This window comes from Leiobunum rupestre, chromosome 8 (assembly GCF_980474605.1).
Source record: "Leiobunum rupestre chromosome 8, qqLeiRupe1.1.hap1, whole genome shotgun sequence".
Classification (NCBI taxonomy): domain Eukaryota; kingdom Metazoa; phylum Arthropoda; class Arachnida; order Opiliones; family Sclerosomatidae; genus Leiobunum; species Leiobunum rupestre.
In genome coordinates this window covers 31,371,309-31,391,956 of record NC_143391.1, presented here as the reverse complement: position 1 = coordinate 31,391,956, position 20,648 = coordinate 31,371,309, and the positions used below count along the sequence as shown (strand labels likewise).

Below are 20,648 nucleotides of genomic sequence, written 5' to 3'. Positions count from 1 at the left end.
GTTTTTCTCATTTCTAAGTTTTCTAGAGTTAAAACTATAAATAATTTTCCTGATTTTTAAAAAAATTTAATGGTTTATGGTGCTACTATAATTAAGGGAGTTTGAGCATTTATTACGTAATTTGCGGGTTAGGGTCTTTCCAATTGTTACTCTTCGTAGGGTGGGGTGGCGGAGTGGTTAGCACTTTCACCTCGCAGCCAGAGGAGTTGGGTAAAAACTCGAAACCACTCCTTTTGCGTAGAGTTTGCAAGTTCTCTCCCCCCACTGGTTAAAGGGGTTTCCCCCTTCCATAAAATTGTAGAGGTTAACGGTAATAGTAAGTGTAGGTAGCTGTTGGCTCGCGTGGTATGAAGGGCTTGCCACCACCCACCTACACATTGCAACCCGGCCAAATGTTTAAGGCATTAAAAATCGCTAGATGACTTGGGGCTAAGGTGGTGCCAAGGGTATTAGCGTAGCTGATTATCCTGGTAAATTTACTTCTGGTACTATCTTATCAGTTTTTTTTTTCCTTATTTAGGGTTTGTTTGGACTGAAATTCAAATCTCACGGTTTCATACCATTTGTCCAAAATTTCTTCGGAAATATTCATAAAACAAAGTAAGTTTTATAACGGAAATTAACAAAATCTAACGTATATAATTAATATTTAATTATTTTAATTGTTTTAGTGTCTACGATATGGCTATGGGACTATCATGTGTATTTCTTTTGTTAGTTATTAGGGTAATTATTTTAATTAATGTACTTAAATTTAGTTTCCACTCAATGTCTTATTTGTTACAGCATTTCAAAGATAAAAAATTTCCCGAAAATTCTCGAATTCCACCCAAAGTTAGACTTGTACTGGAAAAAACCTGGTTCATGTTTGCAACTGGCAGAAACGCAATTATTGTTCTGCTGTGCGCTGGTATCGCGGTGGCTCTTCTGAATAAAAACAGCCACGTGCTAACACTGACCAAATCTGTCGAATCAGGACTTCCACCGTTCGCTTTCCCAAACTTGAGCTACAGTGTCTATAACAACGTCACCAGAACTTACGAGCATTTTGGCTTGGGACATATGCTTTCGGTATTCTTTGTTTGGTACACTTGGAAGTTTATAACGTATCTCGTTAAAGTAGAAGTATCCATCTTGGTCAATAAAGGCCGACTACATAGTTATTCGGTTTACTCTGTCTTTCACTGGTAGTTGGCTGCTTGCATAGCAAATGTGTCTTGCAACGAGCCAGCTTCCAGTGAAAGACAGAGTAAACCGAATAACTATGTAGTCGGCCTTTAACAAATGAAGCATTACCTTCGCAGGCTCATCGCGAAATTTCCACTAATCCCCATGTGTACACCTCAAAACTGCTCAAAATTTACCTGCTGTAATCAACTTATAATCATAAACAGCTAGGCTAATACTAACTTTACCCCTGCATAGGGATTTGTAATTATTTATAAACCATCTTTTATGATGTAACAGTTAAAGAAAATCACTAGATGATTTTTTTTCACCCCACACTAATTGTTTCGAAACCTTTTGTGAAATATCAGTGGGAGCCTGTGAAAGTACATGTTTCAACAAATAACGAACAATATGGGAAGATGAATAATTCTCTTGTAAGATATATATTGTATACTTCTGGTTCACTTTAAACCTTTTAGTACGAATAAAATAAACATTTTCAATAGGAAATTGGATCAGGAATAATCATAATACCACTGCTCAGTATTTTGGAGGCAATTGCCATTGCTAAAGCCTTTGGTAAATACTTATAGCAATATTTTCTTCGCTTCAAATTGTATAATATTGTTTTTATTTGCAGCGAAAGGAAAGAAACTGGACGCGACGCAGGAAATGATTGCATTGGGTGTTTGCAACTTTGTTGGTGCTTTTGTCAGCGCCTATCCATCAACTGGTAGCTTTTCAAGGTGAATATCTTTAAAATTTAAACTTTTTATAATTAATTTTTTTGTAATTTGTGTTTTTGATTTTTGTTTTGCTAATATAGAACCGCCATAAACAATAACAGTGGCGTTAGGACGCCCATGAGTGGCGTTTTCACGGGTGCAATTGTTATTCTGGCTTTGAGTGTTTTGGCCCCTTACTTCAAGTATCTACCTAACGCCTCTCTTTCCGCCATCATCTTTGTTGCTGTCATTTTCATGGTACATTATCAAGATGTACCACTTATTTGGAGGACTAATAGTAACTAAATTTTACTTCCCCATTGGTCATTGTTAAATATTAATACGTTTCATTTTTTTAAAGAATTGGATTTGTTGCCACTCTTTGCCACCTTCATTGGATCTTTCCTCTTAGGTTTGGAGGTAAATAATTTAATTTTTCCTTAAGTATTCCTATCGTTATTAAACTGACACAGGTGTGGCATAGAAAAACCGTCCCTTCAATGGGACGCGAACTCGTCGAGTAGGGATTTCCCTTCAATGGGTCGCGAACTCGCCGCGTAGGGATTTCCCTTCAATGGGTCGCGAACTCGCCGCGTAGGGATTTCCCTTCAATGGGTCGCGAACTCGCCGCGTAGGGATTTCCCTTCAATGGGTCGCGAACTCGCCGCGTAGGGATTTCCCTTCAATGGGTCGCGAACTCGCCGCGTAGGGATTTCCCTTCAATGGGTCGCGAACTCGCCGCGTAGGGATTTCCCTTCAATGGGTCGCGAACTCGCCGCGTAGGGATTTCCCTTCAATGGGTCGCGAACTCGCCGCGTAGGGATTTCCCTTCAATGGGTCGCGAACTCGCCGCGTAGAGATTTCCCTTCAATGGGTCTCGAACTCGCCGCGTAGGGATTTCCCTTCAATGGTTCGCGAATTCGCCGCGTAGGGATTTCCCTTCAATGGGTCGCGAACTCGCCGCGTAGGGATTTCCCTTCAATGGGTCGCGAACTCGCCGCGTAGGGATTTCCCTTCAATGGGTCGCGAACTCGCCGCGTAGGGATTTCTCTTCAATGGGTCGCGAACTCGCCGCGTAGGGATTTCCCTTCAATGGGTCGCGAACTCGCCGCGTAGGGATTTCCCTTCAATGGGTCGCGAACTAGCCGCGTAGGGATTTCCCTTCAATGGGTCGCGAACTCGCCGCGTAAGGACTTCCCTTCAATGGGTCGCGAACTCGCCGCGTAAGGACTTCCCTTCAATGGGTCGCGAACTCGCCGCGTAGGGATTTCCCTTCAATGGGTCGCGAACTCGCCGCTTAGGGATTTCCTTTCAATGGGTCGCGAACTCGCCGCGTAGGGATTTCCCTTCAATGGGTCGCGAACTCGCCGCGTAGGGATTTCCCTTCAATGGGTCGCAAACTAGCCGCGTAGGGATTTCCCTTCAATGGGTCGCGAACTCGCCGCGTAAGGACTTCCCTTCAATGGGTCGCGAACTCGCCGCGTAAGGACTTCCCTTCAATGGGTCGCGAACTCGCCGCGTAGAGATTTCCCTTCAATGGGTCGCGAACTCGCCGCGTAGGGATTTCCCTTCAATGGGTCGCGAACTCGCCGCGTAGGGATTGCCTTCACAAATTCCGTAATAAAAATATCGTCTCAAAATGTCAGTGCCATATCAAAATTATTAATTTAATTTGTATTTTAGTATGGAATTTTATTGGGAATCGTAATTTCCTTGATGATATTGCTGTATCAACAGGCCAGACCCAGTGTCAATATTTCCCATAAACAGGTATTACATTTAAAACGAATTGACTTGAATCAAAATTGACTTATATTGTTAAACTTTAAGACATCGGACGGAGTACACTACCTTCTGGTTAAACCCGATAGAAGTATTTTCTTCCCATCCGTTGAGTATGTAAAAGAGAAGATTAACAAGGCCATTCCTGGTAATTACTAATTTTTTCGTTTCGTTTTTTATATGAAATAAATAAAACAAAACTGTATTAAACTTTTAGATGATGTTCGAAGCTACGTTTTAGTTTATGATGGCAGCAATGTTACTGGAGCCGATTATACATTCGCACTTGTAATATTTTCGTTGTTATTAATTTATTTTATTTATATTTAAATGGTTTTATTACTTGTAGGGAATGAAAAACATGATCGATACGTATTTAAAAAATAATATAACTACTATATTTATTAATCTTAAGGTATTTAAATGAATTCATTAATTTTGAACAAACTTTTATCTAACATGTTATTATTTACAAAACACTTAGCCGGAAGTAAGTGGCGCTATAGAGGGGGCCAGACCCGAAGTTTATAATTATTGCGCAACTGATCGTGAAATGGAATCTTTGATAAATTGTGAGTTGACTTATTTCTTAATTAATTATAATATTACTGACTAATTTCTTAATTAGCTTCATCAAAACCAAGAACATCGTTGAATGGAAAAATGGACATAATTGAATCTAAATTAGACATAGTTCCTTCAGTCACTGCACCTCCTCCATTAACGGAAAGCCATATAGTTTACAACGAGACTGCAAATGGTGGTATCCACCACCCAAATATCTCCGTTACAAATAGGGCAGCTGTCAACCAAAATACAGTTAGTCCTGTGTTGCACAGAGTCCCTACAGAAGAAAATGCCTCTAAATTGCCCGCTGACGCAGATGAGGCAAAAAATAAAAATCCGGAGTGTTAGTTGTATTCTTTTTAATGATTTTATTGTCAGTTAAATATCAGGATTCATTTATAAAATTGTTTTGTTTTATATGAATATTAACGATGATAATTCGACCGTGTTGTATTAAGAAAAAAACCTTTGCTACGTATTTTAATTTTTGAAAAGTTGACGAAAGAATCGCCGCGCTCGATATTTATAAATGGTTGAAGTTTGGAATTGAGTATTTTATAAGAAAGAAATGTTATAGTTTGTTTCATAATTTTTACTGAACTGTTTATATAATCCCGTCTGTTCGTGAAATATATTTATAATACGCGCCTTTTCATGTTGCGATAGATGGCAGTCTTGTTTAATTCGAATTTCAAAGCTACGCGCTAGATGCCGCCTTTAATTCTAAACTAAAAGTCTTTATCATTTTGTATTTTGTAAATAAACATAGTTCATGCATTTTTAATTAATATTGGTGCATTTTTTTAAAGATAAGTCAAATTTACCTAAAATAAATTAAATTAAAAAGAATTAAATAGAACTTATAGATAAGTTCTATTCTCCAAGGATATATCACTGGAAAAAAACCTAACAAGCAAATGGCTTTTGCGACAGCAGCGCTGCTTAAGCGAAGTTAACGGATAATTTCCGAAACTCCCGTAACACGTAGCCTTCTACAAGGCAGAACCCGTAACAAACACTTAACAAATACACGCGGAACGCTAGAGTGATATATCCAGATAGGAACTACTATTATTTATCCAAGGTTCGATGCACCATCCAAAGAATATATTCTTTGCGCCATCTATTGATGAATTGTTGAATCTATTTTTTAGATAGTTTTTTTTTGTGTTTTATCAGAAGCAAATGAACCGAAGTTATCAGACTGCTATACTCCCGTGTTGGAGGCGTTTTCCTTATGAAGTTACATTATTACCTCGAATTTGAAATTTTGTGCGCTCCTACGTCGAAAAAGAAACGTTTTTGTTTTTATGAAACCATTTTTTATACATAGAAATAGCTATACCAACAATTCCCAAGTGCAATTTATCACGACAAAAGACGGGGATGGAAATTAGATATTATTTGACTCGATTTTCTCATCATCTTCATAAGGAAACGCCCTCCGATTCTGAGCGCTATTTCAATAACTTTGGTTCATTTACTTCTGGTTTTATGGAATATGGAGTCCGTGACTCGTGAATTAGCAGATGTTTATTTTAGTTTCTGAAGATAATTGAAATAGCAGTGTAGAGGTAAATTATAATGTCACATCTTCATATTGTTTATTAAATAAACAAGTCTTTGAAAATAAGGGGCCATGCTTAGGGTTTAATCATATATTTCTTAATTTAGCCTAGGCTTAGCCATTTCTCTTGTATAGAGTAGTATCGGCTCCCCGCCTTCGACTGTATTAGTGTCTACGGGATAATAACGTAGCCGATACTACTCTATAGTAAACTTTGGTATTATTTTATCTTTTATATTATTAATCCAAGATTTAATCTTGGTTTCCTTTTAATTTTTTTAATTTAAATTTTATTAATTAAATTTTCTGTAAATATTACTAGTTATTTGTAATTAATATATGTTGTTAATTAAATATAATTAATATAAAACACCTTAAATTTTTAGATCTTAAAATTCAACGAATTCATTCATTTTTTTCAAATTCGCGCTGTTCGCGCTTTAGGAGTAGAGGCCAATTCGTAGCGCCACCTGCATGCTAAATTTCATTATTGTTAGTTAAAATATAATTTTATAAGTACGAAAATAATATTTTAAAGCAGAAACTTTGCTTAATTTATAATTAAATTATACTTACATTTCAAATAATAATAATAATTAGTACTTATTTTCACAATCAAGGTGGCGCTTGGGAAGCTATAATTCCAATGGGGATAAAGGGCAGCAGTACGTAACGGTCCTATTTTTTAGTACGTACGAAAGATCGAAAGTACACCTAGTTCTAGCCTGTATAAATAAGCCGTGATTCATGTAACAAACAACCATAATAACAGTGAATTCAGTATTCGGTAATGGGTTGATGGAAAATTTGGCGCCCACAATTAGGAACCAAATATTGTTTCCAAAATGGCCAATACGTAGCGCCATCTGTGCAACAAAACTAGTATATTTTTGAAACTTTTCAAATCCAAATCCGCCAGGTAAACATTTTATAATTTTTGTTTTTAAAACGAATCATATTTACTATAAAATGTAAGCATATGTAACATAATCATCAGTAATTATGTTACATATGATGTAAGTAATAAAATTTTTAAACAAAATATTTGTTTAAAAGCATTAAACTAAAGTTTTAAAAGTTTAAACAAAATAATAAATAATTAACTATGTTTTTCAAAAATACTTTATAGGAATATTAAAATAAAACTAAAAGCATTTTATAGCAAATGAAATACGTTTTAAGAAGGTTTGATCTAAGAAATTAAAGATCTGGGATTTTAAATCGTCACCCTATATAAAAATTTCCTAGTTTTGCGATCTCCAGATGGCACTACATGCATATTTTTTGGTCGCGGTCATTCTGAAAAGTATAAGACGACGTCCCCAACATTGCCTTGTTTTAAAGTGTTTCTAAATATGTTCTAGATGATGGAATTTTACTTCAAGGGCCAATGGTGATAATGGCAAAGTACCGTAATTTTCAGCCTCTTGGAGGTAGCTTACTACCATAGATACGTTTCCTATATCTATGTTTACTACTTACAAAATCACTGAAGTTGCATATCTCTGTAACGCGGACACAAAAACCGGAAGTAACGTACTTCCAGGAACAGCACCACACTTGGCTTTCATTCTATGAGAAGTCTTCAAAATTCTGCACACAAAAAACGTAAAGCGGAAACCACTGTCTAGGTAAAAAAAATCATATTTGATTGGGCGAAACTTGAAAAATAATCTGGCATTGGCGTTACAATTTGTCAGTAAAGAGTGACGACACAGCCTTGTAGCAATGAAAGGCGTTTGTTTCAGCAAAGACTGACAGATTTTATGCAGTTGCCATATTTATCGCTAAAAATCTAGAAATCAAAATACAAACGACACGACAAACGTGCGTCTAGATACTACCGATTATGTCAATTTTGGTCACCAGGGTGCGATGCGAACATATTTAATCCATGCCTTGAATAGCTCTCAAATGCTATTCCCCAAAAAGACATACTTCTCGAAAAGTATTTATAGACTTATTTTGTAACTACTTACTGAATGGATATTTTTTTATCCTTATGGTGTTAGCTAATACCATGAATGTATAAATTTCAATCATAAATATGGAGCTGCATTAGGTAGTCTAGCCTCGGTCGCTAGGATGGGAGGGGCTCAGTTATTGTGACGTTGGTCACGCGCTTTAAAAATGTATTGAAGGGTAACGTTTTAGAACTTGACAAGATATCAGAACCGAGGCTTAGCGCCAAATTTAGTTTCTAAAACTTTAATACACATCTTTTTGATTGAACGAAAATAGGTAAGGATATTAATAATAAATTACTATAATTATGATTATCAAGTAATTTTGTTAAAGTCTAATAATCACGAGTCATTTTCTTAGCCGGTTAAATTGCGACATCCCGGAAACGTTTTGTGGATAAAGTCAACAACAAATGCCGGTCCCAGATGGTAGAAAGGGTAGTATTCATTATTTAAATTAATACATTCATGCTAATACTAAATTAACGTGGTAACTTAGATTAAAAATAGATTAAAATGAAAACAAATACTTCAATCTATATTCCTTTATAATAACCTTCTAAAAATATGATCATAAAAATATACATTTTATCCCACTCTGAATCTTATTTTACACTATTTTACATATAACATAATATACAAAATAATATATCTCTCCTATACAATCACCATAGAACCTAATTTTTTGATTTAAAAATAAAAAAATTAACAATATGTTTTATACATGAATTCTTAAGATTGTTTTCGCATTATTTATACAAAAATAGATTTAAATCTAAGAGGAAAAAGTTCTTGAAATTCAAGTAAATTTTACGAGAGAAAATAGTTTTTTCAAATTGAGTATGTTATCATGATGAGATAAATTGAGATATCTTCTCCGTAACGAACGCGTCTTTGGCACCAGCACACAAAATGTTTTATAGAACCAGCTCCTCAACCAACCCGGGTTATTATTTTCAGTTTCTCCTAATAATTTGTACTCTACACTCTTTCGAACTTTTTAAACTCTCTACAAATTGGCACTTAATTTATATCGATAAAAGTCTGCGGCATTCACCTCAAACAGAAACTGAAGTTTGGGAATAAATGACAATGTAGCGATAGGAATCTGCAAAAATAACAAAAAATATAATTAACGCTTATTATTGAATATTTTAAAAACCAATTTTTATCAGCGTATCCCATCGTTACGGCTTTGGGATTCTTCAAATATAATCCCAGAAAAACGGTGTAAAAAATTCTCAAGACACTTTTAGACTTTCTCATCGAAAGATAAGTTTAAAAAAAAATAGTGTAAGAATCTACACTTAACAGTTAAATGAATGTAAGTGTAGGGAGGCTGTAAAGTCTGCGCCGTAATACGCCAGAATGGGGTGTTAGGTAATTCGAATATCTTCGTGGGACCTTAAATTTTTATCACGGGAAAATATTAAGAATTTTTGCCATCACGAAATTTATATTAAAAATCCTTAAAACAACGCGAATATTGTCGATTTGGACGCTAGATAGAATAGCATTTTGTAGAGTAGCGAAAAAAAGGTATCTGTGTATATTTTCAGCTCCTCGGGTCTGAAGTTTTTTCTAAAGTCATTAGACATAAGACTTTCCGAGACGAAAATCTCCGTCGCCAGGGGGCAAATGAAGAGGGAAAAACTCATTTTGACGTCGCCGTTCGTAGAGAAAGACGCGACAGTCGGTAGCAATTTTCGTGCCTCTTATTATTCAACCTTATTTTTCGCAATCTCCCCAAGGGGCTATTCACGATTAGATGCCACGCTAGCGGAAAAGTTCATCCCTCAAATTGAACCTACCGCGGCTTTTTTTAGGAGGCTATCAAAAATTACGTAATATATATTTCCAAGGTCAGAACTAGCCCGGCCCCGGAGATGGTCAGATTTATAATTTGCCGTATTTTCGACTTCCAATCTGCCATTACAATAACGAAATTAAGCCTGCCAATGAAACGTGTACGAAGAACTTGACGTTAAGTTGATCGCGTAAGTGAATATGTCTAAGCAGACCTTTTTATTTTTATTCAATAACGATTTTGTAATTAGCCGTTTCAGTTTACATAGCGCCACGTAGCGACCAACGCGAGAAACTCGTACAATGCTGGATTTTCGCTTTCTAAACAGACGATAAATTACAAAGCGTCGAAAATCCAACAGGTTATGACTTTCTCGCGTTGATTTTATCTACAAAAATTAAATAATATCCGCTTTCGGAAACTGCCGAAGATGGCGCCACAAAAGATACCGAAGTGGCATATTTTGTCTCAGGGGCGTAGGAACCATGGGGGGGGGGGCAAGGGGGGCAATGCCCCTCCCTAGAATTTTTCTGGGAGGGGCAACTAATGTTATTGCCCCCTCCAACTTTTTGGTCAGTTGAAATCTTCGCAAGGCTCAAATTATCATTTTAAAAGCATATAAAGCTTATAGAACCTCAACTGTGTTTAAATTTCAGTCTTTTCCCGCCAATGTATATAGTAAAAAAATGTACAAATGCATTCGGAGAAGCTACACTCCATTAAAAATTCCAAACCATTCTCCAGACCCCTTTTGGTTTCACTTTGCCCCCTCCAACTTCTAGAACGTTCCTACGCCCCTGTTTTGTCTACAATGAGGATGGCTCTAAAATTAGTCCAAACCCACCATGGACCAAGAAGTGGACTCACTGTTCCCGATATTTTGACGCGGTAGGCGCGGCCTAAATCGGAAGGCTTACTGAGGTACACCAGCCGCTTTGAAGCGCCTCAAGAATTCTGTTCAACTATCACTACGAGAGGCTTAAAGGCCGACTACAAAAATCTTCGGTTTACTCTGTCTTTCACTGGAAGTAGGCTTACTGCAATACACGTGTGCCATGCAGTCAGCCTACTTCCAGTGAAAGACAGAGTAAACCGAAGATTTATGTAATCGACCTTTAAAGGGGCTTAAGTGACAATACAGTGATTTCAGTATCACGTGACACAACGTAACCTATGCTTTTTCCCATAGAAACAAAATCCCGCACAAAATGGCGGCCATAGCCAAAGCTATACGAACTGAAACTACTCTATACGTGCGAGAAAAAAAATCAATTGATTTAAATTAGGGTTTGTCTTTGGATCCTAATAGCGTCAAATGTCTTTTGTTTTTAATGTATTCATATTTAATTTTACCCCTCAATGTTTTAAATTAGTGTAAAGTAACGTGTAAGGTAGACTTATGGTTTACGTAATTTTGTCCGTCTACAAAATAGTTGGAAGTCGACTTACCTAGTAGGATCTAGTCTCGGGTCGAATCCATCGATGGCCAAAACGTTCATTTCACGACCAAACCTGGAATAACTGAACGTCACCTGCGAAAGACAAATTAGATAAAAAAAATCCAATTAGTTTAATTAACGGTCGAGTCGCGTAATTAAGTAGGAAACCTCATCGAATAAAAGAAGTCGGCCATTTAGTTGGTACGCTAATTTAAAATTACAAGCTTTAGAAGGCGACTGCTTAAGCGGGAGAATTTATTAGAGGCAGGCTGAACCCCAATTAAAAGCGCTCTCAACGTGGTTCCCCCTTGTCATTATAACTCTACGAGCTTCGGCGTATAATGGGCGAGTGTGATAGGGCTCGTCTCTCTTATTATTAATAAGGAAATGAGCAATTGAAAATGGTTAAGGGTTGCCTTCCAGAGAGAGGGTGCCATGACAGCGAGAAGAATAATTTTGTCCCCGTCAATTTATTTAATAATCTGACAAAAGTCTTTTCTTCGAGAGGCTGATTTTCGCGCCTCGTTCGTCTGTTTATTCAATAACACCCGAAGTATATGCTATATCTCTTACGATATAAGTGTATCTTCGTAGGTTTGAATCAAAATTTTCAGATTCAAAATTCCCTGTTTTCCCTGACCATTTTAAGAGAGTTTCCCTGACTTTTTAAAGTCAAAATTTTTATGTTCTATTTTACTCATACTAGAAATTAATCAAATGAAATGGACTTATATTTCAGCAAAAAGCTAGCTAGCACCACCTTAGGCCCAAGTCATCTAGCGGCTTATAATGCCTTTAAACAGGTGGCCGGGTTACAATGCGTAGGAGGGTGGTGGCCAGCCCTTAATGCTAAAAAAGGTTATTGGAATGTAAAATTACCTTCAAAAAGTGTCAAAATAAAATTGAATTGCCGGACTTTTCACTGAATTTTTACAAATTCTTAAGATTTCCTGACTTTTCCCTGAATTTTTTCAAATTCCTAAAATTGAGTGACTTTTCCCTGAATTTTTACAAATTCTTAAGATTTCCTGACTTTTCCCTGAATTTTTTCAAATTCCTAAAATTGAGTGACTTTTCCCTGAATTTTTACAAATTCTTAAGATTTCCTGACTTTTCCCTGAATTTTTTCAAATTCCTAAAATTGAGTGACTTTTCCCTGAATTTTTACAAATTCTTAAGATTTCCTGACTTTTCCCTGAATTTTTTCAAATTCCTAAAATTGAGTGACTTTTCCCTGAATTTTTACAAATTCTTAAGATTTCCTGACTTTTCCCTTAATTTTTTCAAATTCCTAAAATTGAGTGACTTTTCCCTGAATTTTTACAAATTCTTAAGATTTCCTGACTTTTCCCTGAATTTTTTCAAATTCCTAAAATTGAGTGACTTTTCCCTGAATTTTTACAAATTCTTAAGATTTCCTGACTTTTCCCTTAATTTTTTCAAATTCCTAAAATTGAGTGACTTTTCCCTGAATTTTTACAAATTCTTAAGATTTCCTGACTTTTCCCTTAATTTTTTCAAATTCCTAAAATTGACTAACTTTTCCCTGAATTTTTACAAATTCTTAAGATTCCCTGACTTTTCCCTGAATTTTTTCAAATTCCTAAAATTGCCTGACTTTTCCCTGAATTTTTACAAATTCTTAAGATTTCCTGACTTTTCCCTGAATTTTTTCAAATTCCTAAAATTGAGTGACTTTTCCCTGAATTTTTACAAATTCTTAAGATTTCCTGACTTTTCCCTGAATTTTTTCAAATTCCTAAAATTGAGTGACTTTTCCCTGAATTTTTACAAATTCTTAAGATTTCCTGACTTTTCCCTGAATTTTTTCAAATTCCTAAAATTGAGTGACTTTTCCCTGAATTTTTACAAATTCTTAAGATTTCCTGACTTTTCCCTGAATTTTTTCAAATTCCTAAAATTGAGTGACTTTTCCCTGAATTTTTACAAATTCTTAAGATTTCCTGACTTTTCCCTGAATTTTTTCAAATTCCTAAAATTGACTAACTTTTCCCTGAATTTTTACAAATTCTTAAGATTCCCTGACTTTTCCCTTAATTTTTTCAAATTCCTAAAATTGACTAACTTTTCCCTGAATTTTTACAAATTCTTAAGATTTCCTGACTTTTCCCTGAATTTTTTCAAATTCCTAAAATTGAGTGACTTTTCCCTGAATTTTTACAAATTCTTAAGATTTCCTGACTTTTCCCTGAATTTTTTCAAATTCCTAAAATTGAGTGACTTTTCCCTGAATTTTTACAAATTCTTAAGATTTCCTGACTTTTCCCTGAATTTTTTCAAATTCCTAAAATTGAGTGACTTTTCCCTGAATTTTTACAAATTCTTAAGATTTCCTGACTTTTCCCTGAATTTTTTCAAATTCCTAAAATTGAGTGACTTTTCCCTGAATTTTTACAAATTCTTAAGATTTCCTGACTTTTCCCTTAATTTTTTCAAATTCCTAAAATTGAGTGACTTTTCCCTGAATTTTTACAAATTCTTAAGATTTCCTGACTTTTCCCTTAATTTTTTCAAATTCCTAAAATTGAGTGACTTTTCCCTGAATTTTTACAAATTCTTAAGATTTCCTGACTTTTCCCTGAATTTTTTCAAATTCCTAAAATTGAGTGACTTTTCCCTGAATTTTTACAAATTCTTAAGATTTCCTGACTTTTCCCTTAATTTTTTCAAATTCCTAAAATTGAGTGACTTTTCCCTGAATTTTTACAAATTCTTAAGATTTCCTGACTTTTCCCTTAATTTTTTCAAATTCCTAAAATTGACTAACTTTTCCCTGAATTTTTACAAATTCTTAAGATTCCCTGACTTTTCCCTGAATTTTTTCAAATTCCTAAAATTGCCTGACTTTTCCCTGAATTTTTACAAATTCCTAAAATTGCCTGACTTTTCCCTGAATTTTTACAAATTCCTAAAATTGCCTGACTTTTTAGGCTCATATTTAAATTCCCTGACTTTCCCCTGACGTATGGCAACCCTGGTAACGAACGAGCGTGACGGAGATTGGGACCGTTAAGAAATATATTATATACTTCTGATAAAATAAAATATAAATAGCCAAAGAAACTTGGGTTCAAAAATCTTTTAATATTGGAAGGCTGGTATTATTTAAACTAAAGAAAAAGTTTTCATTTAGTTTTTGAGATGTTATTATTCGTTGTCGCGGGCAAAAAAGAGCATTATGCCAGTGATTCGTTTTCTCCGGAAGTGGCTTTATTATTTATCAATGCGCCATTCTAGTTAAAAGGGTCCGCCGCGACTGTCACGTGGTCTCAGCAGGTGGGCGGGCATCGCTCGCTCTGAAAGGAACCAACCGGATGTGCCCGTTTTTGCCCCCACTTTCACTACATCGCCGAAAATTCTTTACTCGAGACATTGTTGATAACGAATTTCAAGATATTATATAACTTAAAGCGATAGGTGTCACCTATAGAGTAGTACCTTGATGGCGCAATAGATAAAAAAATATTAAAATATAATTCTGATATAACGTATTATACCTGTATAATTAAAAATATGTAATTTATACTTCTAAATAAAATTGACTCCTATATCGTAAATCTTTTTTTAATTGACTTTTTATGGGTTTATAATTTAGCTGACTATAGCTTAGATTCTTTGAGTGATATTAATCGCGATGGGGTAGGCCAAACCTTGCACTGTTTGTAAGTGATCGAAAACGAGTTTCCCGTTATCGATAACGCCTATTAACTTTACCTAGCGTTTAATCTTATTACGAGCTACCCGGTCATTTAGCTAGAACGTAAATTGTAGAGCCCACAGGCCGGATCGCGAGGACCATGACCTCAATTAAAAATGAGAAAAAAAAATGGCATTTTTGTTTTTGTTGGAAAAAGTCTGGCTTAAAACACTTATCAGTGAAAAGTAAGGGGTCCCATTTCATGTCAAAGATACCCGAGCGTAGGTCGGTAGCTACCATAATACGTCTAGTAGGGGGGTTCCTATTTCGTATCCTCCACCTTCCCGAATTTTACCAAAAATACTTCAAACCCCCCCTCCTTCTGTTTCTTAAAAACCACTGACTAGCTGCACGTAGCGCCTAATAAACGTCTCGAGAAAGAGAAGTACTAAGAAGGACCGGCAGATGGCAACTGTAGATTATTTTTAAATTGCTTCCAGTTTTTCTCGGTAAAAAAACACATGTGGATTTATGTTACCTCTAAAAAAAGCTAAAAGATGGAGAATGTATATTACTGGGAGGTAGAAAGATAATAAAAAATAGTTGTCACGCTGTGGAGAAACGGGAGACGCTATTCACCGAATATTGGCTGGATTATCCATATAATTAGAAATTCCTAGATAATGACGGTTCGTCGATTTTTGAATGGAATTATTTTAAAATATATTCTTTGGAGTATAATTTAGCGTTCTGCACTTGACTGCAATTCCCGTTTAGTGCTCGGCATTCGATTAATTTTTATCCATGAATAAAATAAGCTCGGCGATATTTAAATAATATTTATTTAAATAACCAATAGTTGAATAAAAATTGTAAAATGTTTAAATAATCGAAAGTGAATAAGCCTATTATTTAAATAAAACAAGCAATTTTTTAAATAAATACCACTGTTTTTCAAATAAATGCTTGGTTGCGTAAAAAAACATAATTAAATAAGTTAAAATGATATTCTTTTTACCAACGTTTTTTAAATAAATCGGAAAATTTGTGGATAATGAATAAACAATTCCGAGCACTATTCCCGCTCACGTAACTACAAAAATAAATAGGAGAAGAAAGCCTCGGAGTGACCAAGGGTTCCCACTTTTTTATATCTTTTTTAATAAAAATCCAATCAATCGATATTTTTTTCATTTAAATCAGATTGTTTTGATTTTATTGATTTTTTTACAAATAATGGCTCTTTTCTTGTATAATTAAAGGATATTTTTATTTTATCAGTTAGCTAATCTTGTATTAAATTAAATCTTTATTAAATTTATTTACTATTTAATATTTTAGTTTGCTCATATTTGCTATGTATTTTAATTTTTCAAAAACCTATTTATTGCCATTTTTATTCCCCCATTAAAATACATTAAATCAATGATTTTTTTAAATAATCACTTAATTTAAATTTAAATCAATGATTTTTTTAAATAATCAGTTAATTTAAATTTAAATCATGATTTAAATCAGCCAACCCTGGAGTGACAGGATATTCTAGCCAATTAAATTGTGGTTGTTAGAACTGGGTAAAAATTTTAGATTGATAATACCAAATAAGAAATTTATGTAATTTTATTAATTTTAATTAAAATCTGATTTATTTTATAGTCTTTTTAAATTTTATAATGAATTGAATATAATGTAATTTTGCCGAACTATTTTTGCCGCGGCGAAATACACGTTTCAATAAAATCGCCGTAAGCCGGTGGGGGGGGGGGATATCTTTATAAACTTAATTTTCCTATTTGCTTATGATATCTTTGATCAGATTTGTAACAATATTTAAAATTTATCACAGTGCTTAAATGACAAAAAAATTAGTTTACCTGGTCGGCGTACGAATCGGCTTTGAGGAACTTCATGGGTTCGAGGTGCGAGTGAAATTCTTCCACGACGGTCAACCTCTTCTTCAAAAGATGCTCTGTGTTCAATCAAACCAAAAGCAAACATTACTTTATATTTCATTTAAGGTTCACAATATCAGAAGAAAATAGGGGGAAGTACGCTTCTAGTCAGCATTGGAAAGGCGTCACTTTTCACGAATTTTCGCGCCAGAACGGTTTGGCGGGAAATCGCGGATGAATACATCGTTTAAATAATAAATTTTTATCAAATTGAACAATCGTAACATATTGTCCTTTTCATTATCTGCTAAATGAGCTAAGGCGTCTTTACTCTCGTCGTTTATCGCCGTGTTGAAACAAAACAAAAGTGGAACTACTTTTTCATTTTGGTTAATTATGCGTAAAAAGGTGTTTTCGTGGGTCACACGACGCCTTTTACAGCTCAAAGCTACAGATACGTACTTCCCCTATTTTCTTCTGACAATATTCAATTTCGAATTTTTAGGCCTAGTATAAAGGTTAAGAAGAATTTCCAACTGGTTTCCAAATATCGTTATCGATCGACACTTATAGTCTCATTAATGGGAGTGTAAAGTTCATATTTCGACCACCAGAATTAACAGGGGCAATGTAATTGGCGCTAGTTGCGTTAAAAACAAGTCGTAGCGTGTGTTAGCTAACGATTTTTCAAAACGGTATTAAATCATAAGTAACATAAGAACAATAAGTATGACAATAACCAAACACTACTGATCAAGATTTAGTTCAGTATAGAGCCCCCTAGCGTCTGAATATTCCAAAGGCAAAATAAAATACTACCAAGGACGATAATATCAAGACCCACACTCAAATATTCAATTTTTTTACAGGAAAAATAGGATTGTATTTCTAAAAATATAGGACTTCATAGGACTATTTTATCTAAATTATATAATTTTATATGACTATATATGCCATTTCATTTACTAGCTGTATGCATTTAAAAACAAAATATATATTTAGTTAAATAAATCTTTGATTTTCCCTTAAAAAATAGAAACTATTTAACCATACAAAAATAAACTAGTGACTATAATGACTTTGTATCGGAATTAATCCTATAGCTAAATCTAGCAATTTAATTGAGTTACGGTATTGGAAATGGGCAAAATATCAAAATTATAGGATTTTATAGGACTTTTTGTAGATTTAGCTTAAATTATAGGATGTTATAGGACATTTTTGAAATTAAGAATTTTATAGGAATTATAGGACCTCTGGGGCCCTGGGTTCGGTAATAAAACTAGCATAAAAACAATAGGAAGTGACTTATGATTAAATTGATAAATAAATCCCACTTATCATTAATATTAAAAGTTATGTTTTAAAACAACTGGCTCATTTATTCGGAGATTAATAAAGTTGAAATCGTAACAGATGTGTAAAATCAGCAACGGTATTTGTCCAACACAATCGTAACGTATTGTAAGCCATTCTAAATCGTGAATTAGCTGAACAGGCGGTGGAAATTGTAATTAGGTGAAAAGATTAATTTTCGGCTTGATATGAAAGGAAAGGTATTGTTTCTGTTCAAGTTAATCGCGCGCATTATCGCTGGTGAAGTCAACCTTGATCCCTTGTCTATCACTAGAGGGCGTACTCGCGCAATGTGGAAATCGAAGGGGGCAGCGGGGGGGGGGGGAGAGTCGTGGTCGCTCGCGCGAATAACAGGTGGCGAGTGTGCAAAACTTCAACCAAAAAAATCTGGCGACGTTTTTGTTTTATTTTTTGTTACGTCGGGGGCACATGCGGGTAGAAAGGGGGTGGAATAATTCAAGCTTGAAATTGGTCGTTTCCGCGATTGCAGCGCCCCACAAGTGTAACGGCAATTAAACAAACGAAACGACTATAAGGTTACAGTTTGACATGGCGGCGTGCAACGTAAGCATTTCCCTTTCATAAGTTTCATTAGCAGCCAATGGGTCAAATAGAAACGTATGTCACCCCAATCTGTTACTTCCAACACTCACAAATTTTGTGTGCGTGATTATTTTTAAATCTAAATATGATTTGTAAAATCTAACGCTGATTTTGGGATTTTCAGTTTTAGGCCAGAATTTCGACCAGATTTACGGATTTTTAATTTGATTTCAAGATTCTACAGGGTTGCCACAAAATTTCGAGATTCAAATTCCCTGTTTTTCCTGACCATTTTAAGAGATTTTCCCTGACTTTTTAAGTCCAAAATTTTTATTTTATTTTATTTTATATTTTACTTTTATCAGAAGTTAATAAATTTAAATTGACTTATATTTTAGTAAAAAGATTATTGCAATGTCGAAAAAATTTAGTGAAATTTTCATAGAAATAAATGATAGATTTTGAAATAGATCTAGAGTAAATTTTAGTAAAATTAAATTCCAAAAGTGTCAAGATAAATTTGAATTCCCTGAAAATTAAATTCCAAAAGTGTCAAGATAAATTTGAATTCCCTGAAAATTAAATTCCAAAAGTGTCAAGATAAATTTGAATTCCCTGAAAATTAAATTCCAAAAGTGTCAAGATAAATTTGAATTTCCTCAAAATTAAATTCCAAAAGTGTCAAGATAAATTTGAATTCCCTGACTTTTCCTTGAATTTTTTCAAATTCTTTAAATTCCCTGATTTTTGGGCCCATTTTGAAATCCCCTGATTTTTAGGCCCATTTTTAAATTCCCTAACGTGTGGCACTGGCAACCCTGTTGTAAAATAATCTCTTTGTAGAGTTACGCAATTTTGATGAATATGAAACTTTTTGTAGACGCAAAATAAACATTCAAATAAATTTAAACGGTTTTTGTAAACTTACCAATGACGTATCCCATGGTGACGTCATCGGGTAGGCGTATCTTTTCGCCAATACTAATAAATTTCCCGCCACTGGCAAAAAAAAAGAAGTAGAAAAATCTACATTAAATCCACAATAAAAATAGAATACGATATCAAAATTCAAAAGACAAAATTGTTAGCCTAGAATTAAGTGTTTTCTAAAAAATCCCCTATACTTGTATAGAACTTATTTTTCTATATAAACTTATGCCCTATTCAACAATCTATCTATGCGGGTTTCGGGGCTGTCAGCTATTAACTGTTCGGGGGAGACCCTGAGGTTTGGCACGAAAATCTACGCCCAACAGGTGGTAAGCGTGAACCACGATTCGACAAAAAGATAAAAAAAATATATATATCTTTTTACCTGGAATAATACCCGTATCTTAGCTAACAGTTCGTCTTAAGATAGTATAGAAGGTACAATCCCCGCTGGAATAAGTAACGGACCACTTCCAAGTAAAGTAGACGATTTAAAACGTTAAAATTAGTATTTTTTCCCCATTCACTAAACTTCGGCATTCTCTACAGACGGGTCAAAAAAAAACATGGCAAGGTTTCAGGCCCCTACTGGCTTTGAAAATTGACTACCTCGAGTTTATTTTTCTTTCGGTGAATTTCTACAAGATAGGCGGTTTTTAGCTTTTTTTTTTACAGTAGCTTCGATAACGGTTGTGACATATAACAAGTGCTCCCTTTGAAAAAGCCCTACAGGCTACGCTATCACTAACTGCTACATTCAAAGGGCTATTAATATGGCGAAATATTATTTCAAAATTTCCCAGATTGCCTAGAGCTACGGAAATTCGCTCGAACCTAGATAACTATTAGAATTTGCCTTCCCCGCTTAAACAGAAGGCCAATTAAATAGATTTCAAAGCTTAGCGCGACTTAATAGTACGATCTTTCGCGAAAACACCTGCGACGTTTAATTCAGTTTTCTAAGAATTAGTAATTCATACCAAGAACGTATTTAGGTAACTAAGAATGTATGAGTCAACCAGTTTACCTAGAACAGACTGAAATTCGTTATTTAAATTAAACACAATATTCTTATTTATTATTAATAAAATTAATTAAATCATTGAATTCAGTAACAATTAAGGAAATTTAATACGCAATAATTAAGTATCTACCAACTATTTTGTTATTTTTATTCATTACATCATTAAATTCAGTTATAATTAAGAAAATTAATTAAATCATTAAATTCAGTTATAATTAAGAAAA

At 34.5% G+C, this 20,648-nt stretch overlaps 2 protein-coding genes across 9 annotated transcripts in view; one reads left to right on the top strand and one right to left on the bottom strand.

Annotated features, from left to right (window-relative positions):
- The window catches only part of LOC149933172 (sodium-independent sulfate anion transporter-like), a 37,745-nt gene extending 32,713 nt beyond the window's left edge, over positions 1-5,032 (top strand). For all 8 annotated transcript variants that reach the window (XM_090155380.1, XM_090155377.1, XM_090155378.1 and 5 more), the window contains 13 exons: positions 521-600; positions 672-726; positions 787-1,071; positions 1,677-1,749; positions 1,811-1,916; positions 1,997-2,193; positions 2,257-2,315; positions 3,579-3,665; positions 3,726-3,825; positions 3,895-3,965; positions 4,027-4,092; positions 4,162-4,249; positions 4,306-5,032. In XM_090155380.1, the coding sequence (XP_090011506.1) occupies positions 521-600; positions 672-726; positions 787-1,071; positions 1,677-1,749; positions 1,811-1,916; positions 1,997-2,193; positions 2,257-2,315; positions 3,579-3,665; positions 3,726-3,825; positions 3,895-3,965; positions 4,027-4,092; positions 4,162-4,249; positions 4,306-4,592 (1,554 nt within the window). In that variant the 3' untranslated portion in view covers positions 4,593-5,032. The remainder of the gene's footprint in view (positions 1-520; positions 601-671; positions 727-786; positions 1,072-1,676; positions 1,750-1,810; positions 1,917-1,996; positions 2,194-2,256; positions 2,316-3,578; positions 3,666-3,725; positions 3,826-3,894; positions 3,966-4,026; positions 4,093-4,161; positions 4,250-4,305) is intronic.
- A 3,284-nt stretch (positions 5,033-8,316) lies between these two features.
- LOC149933171 (fringe glycosyltransferase-like) overlaps positions 8,317-20,648 on the bottom strand; it is a 37,183-nt gene continuing 24,851 nt past the window's right edge. Inside the window, exons 6-9 of the mRNA XM_090155350.1 lie at positions 19,399-19,469; positions 16,554-16,648; positions 11,032-11,114; positions 8,317-8,883 (exon numbers count right to left, since the gene is read on the bottom strand). Coding sequence (XP_090011476.1) covers positions 8,829-8,883; positions 11,032-11,114; positions 16,554-16,648; positions 19,399-19,469 — 304 coding nt within the window. The 3' untranslated portion in view covers positions 8,317-8,828. The remainder of the gene's footprint in view (positions 8,884-11,031; positions 11,115-16,553; positions 16,649-19,398; positions 19,470-20,648) is intronic.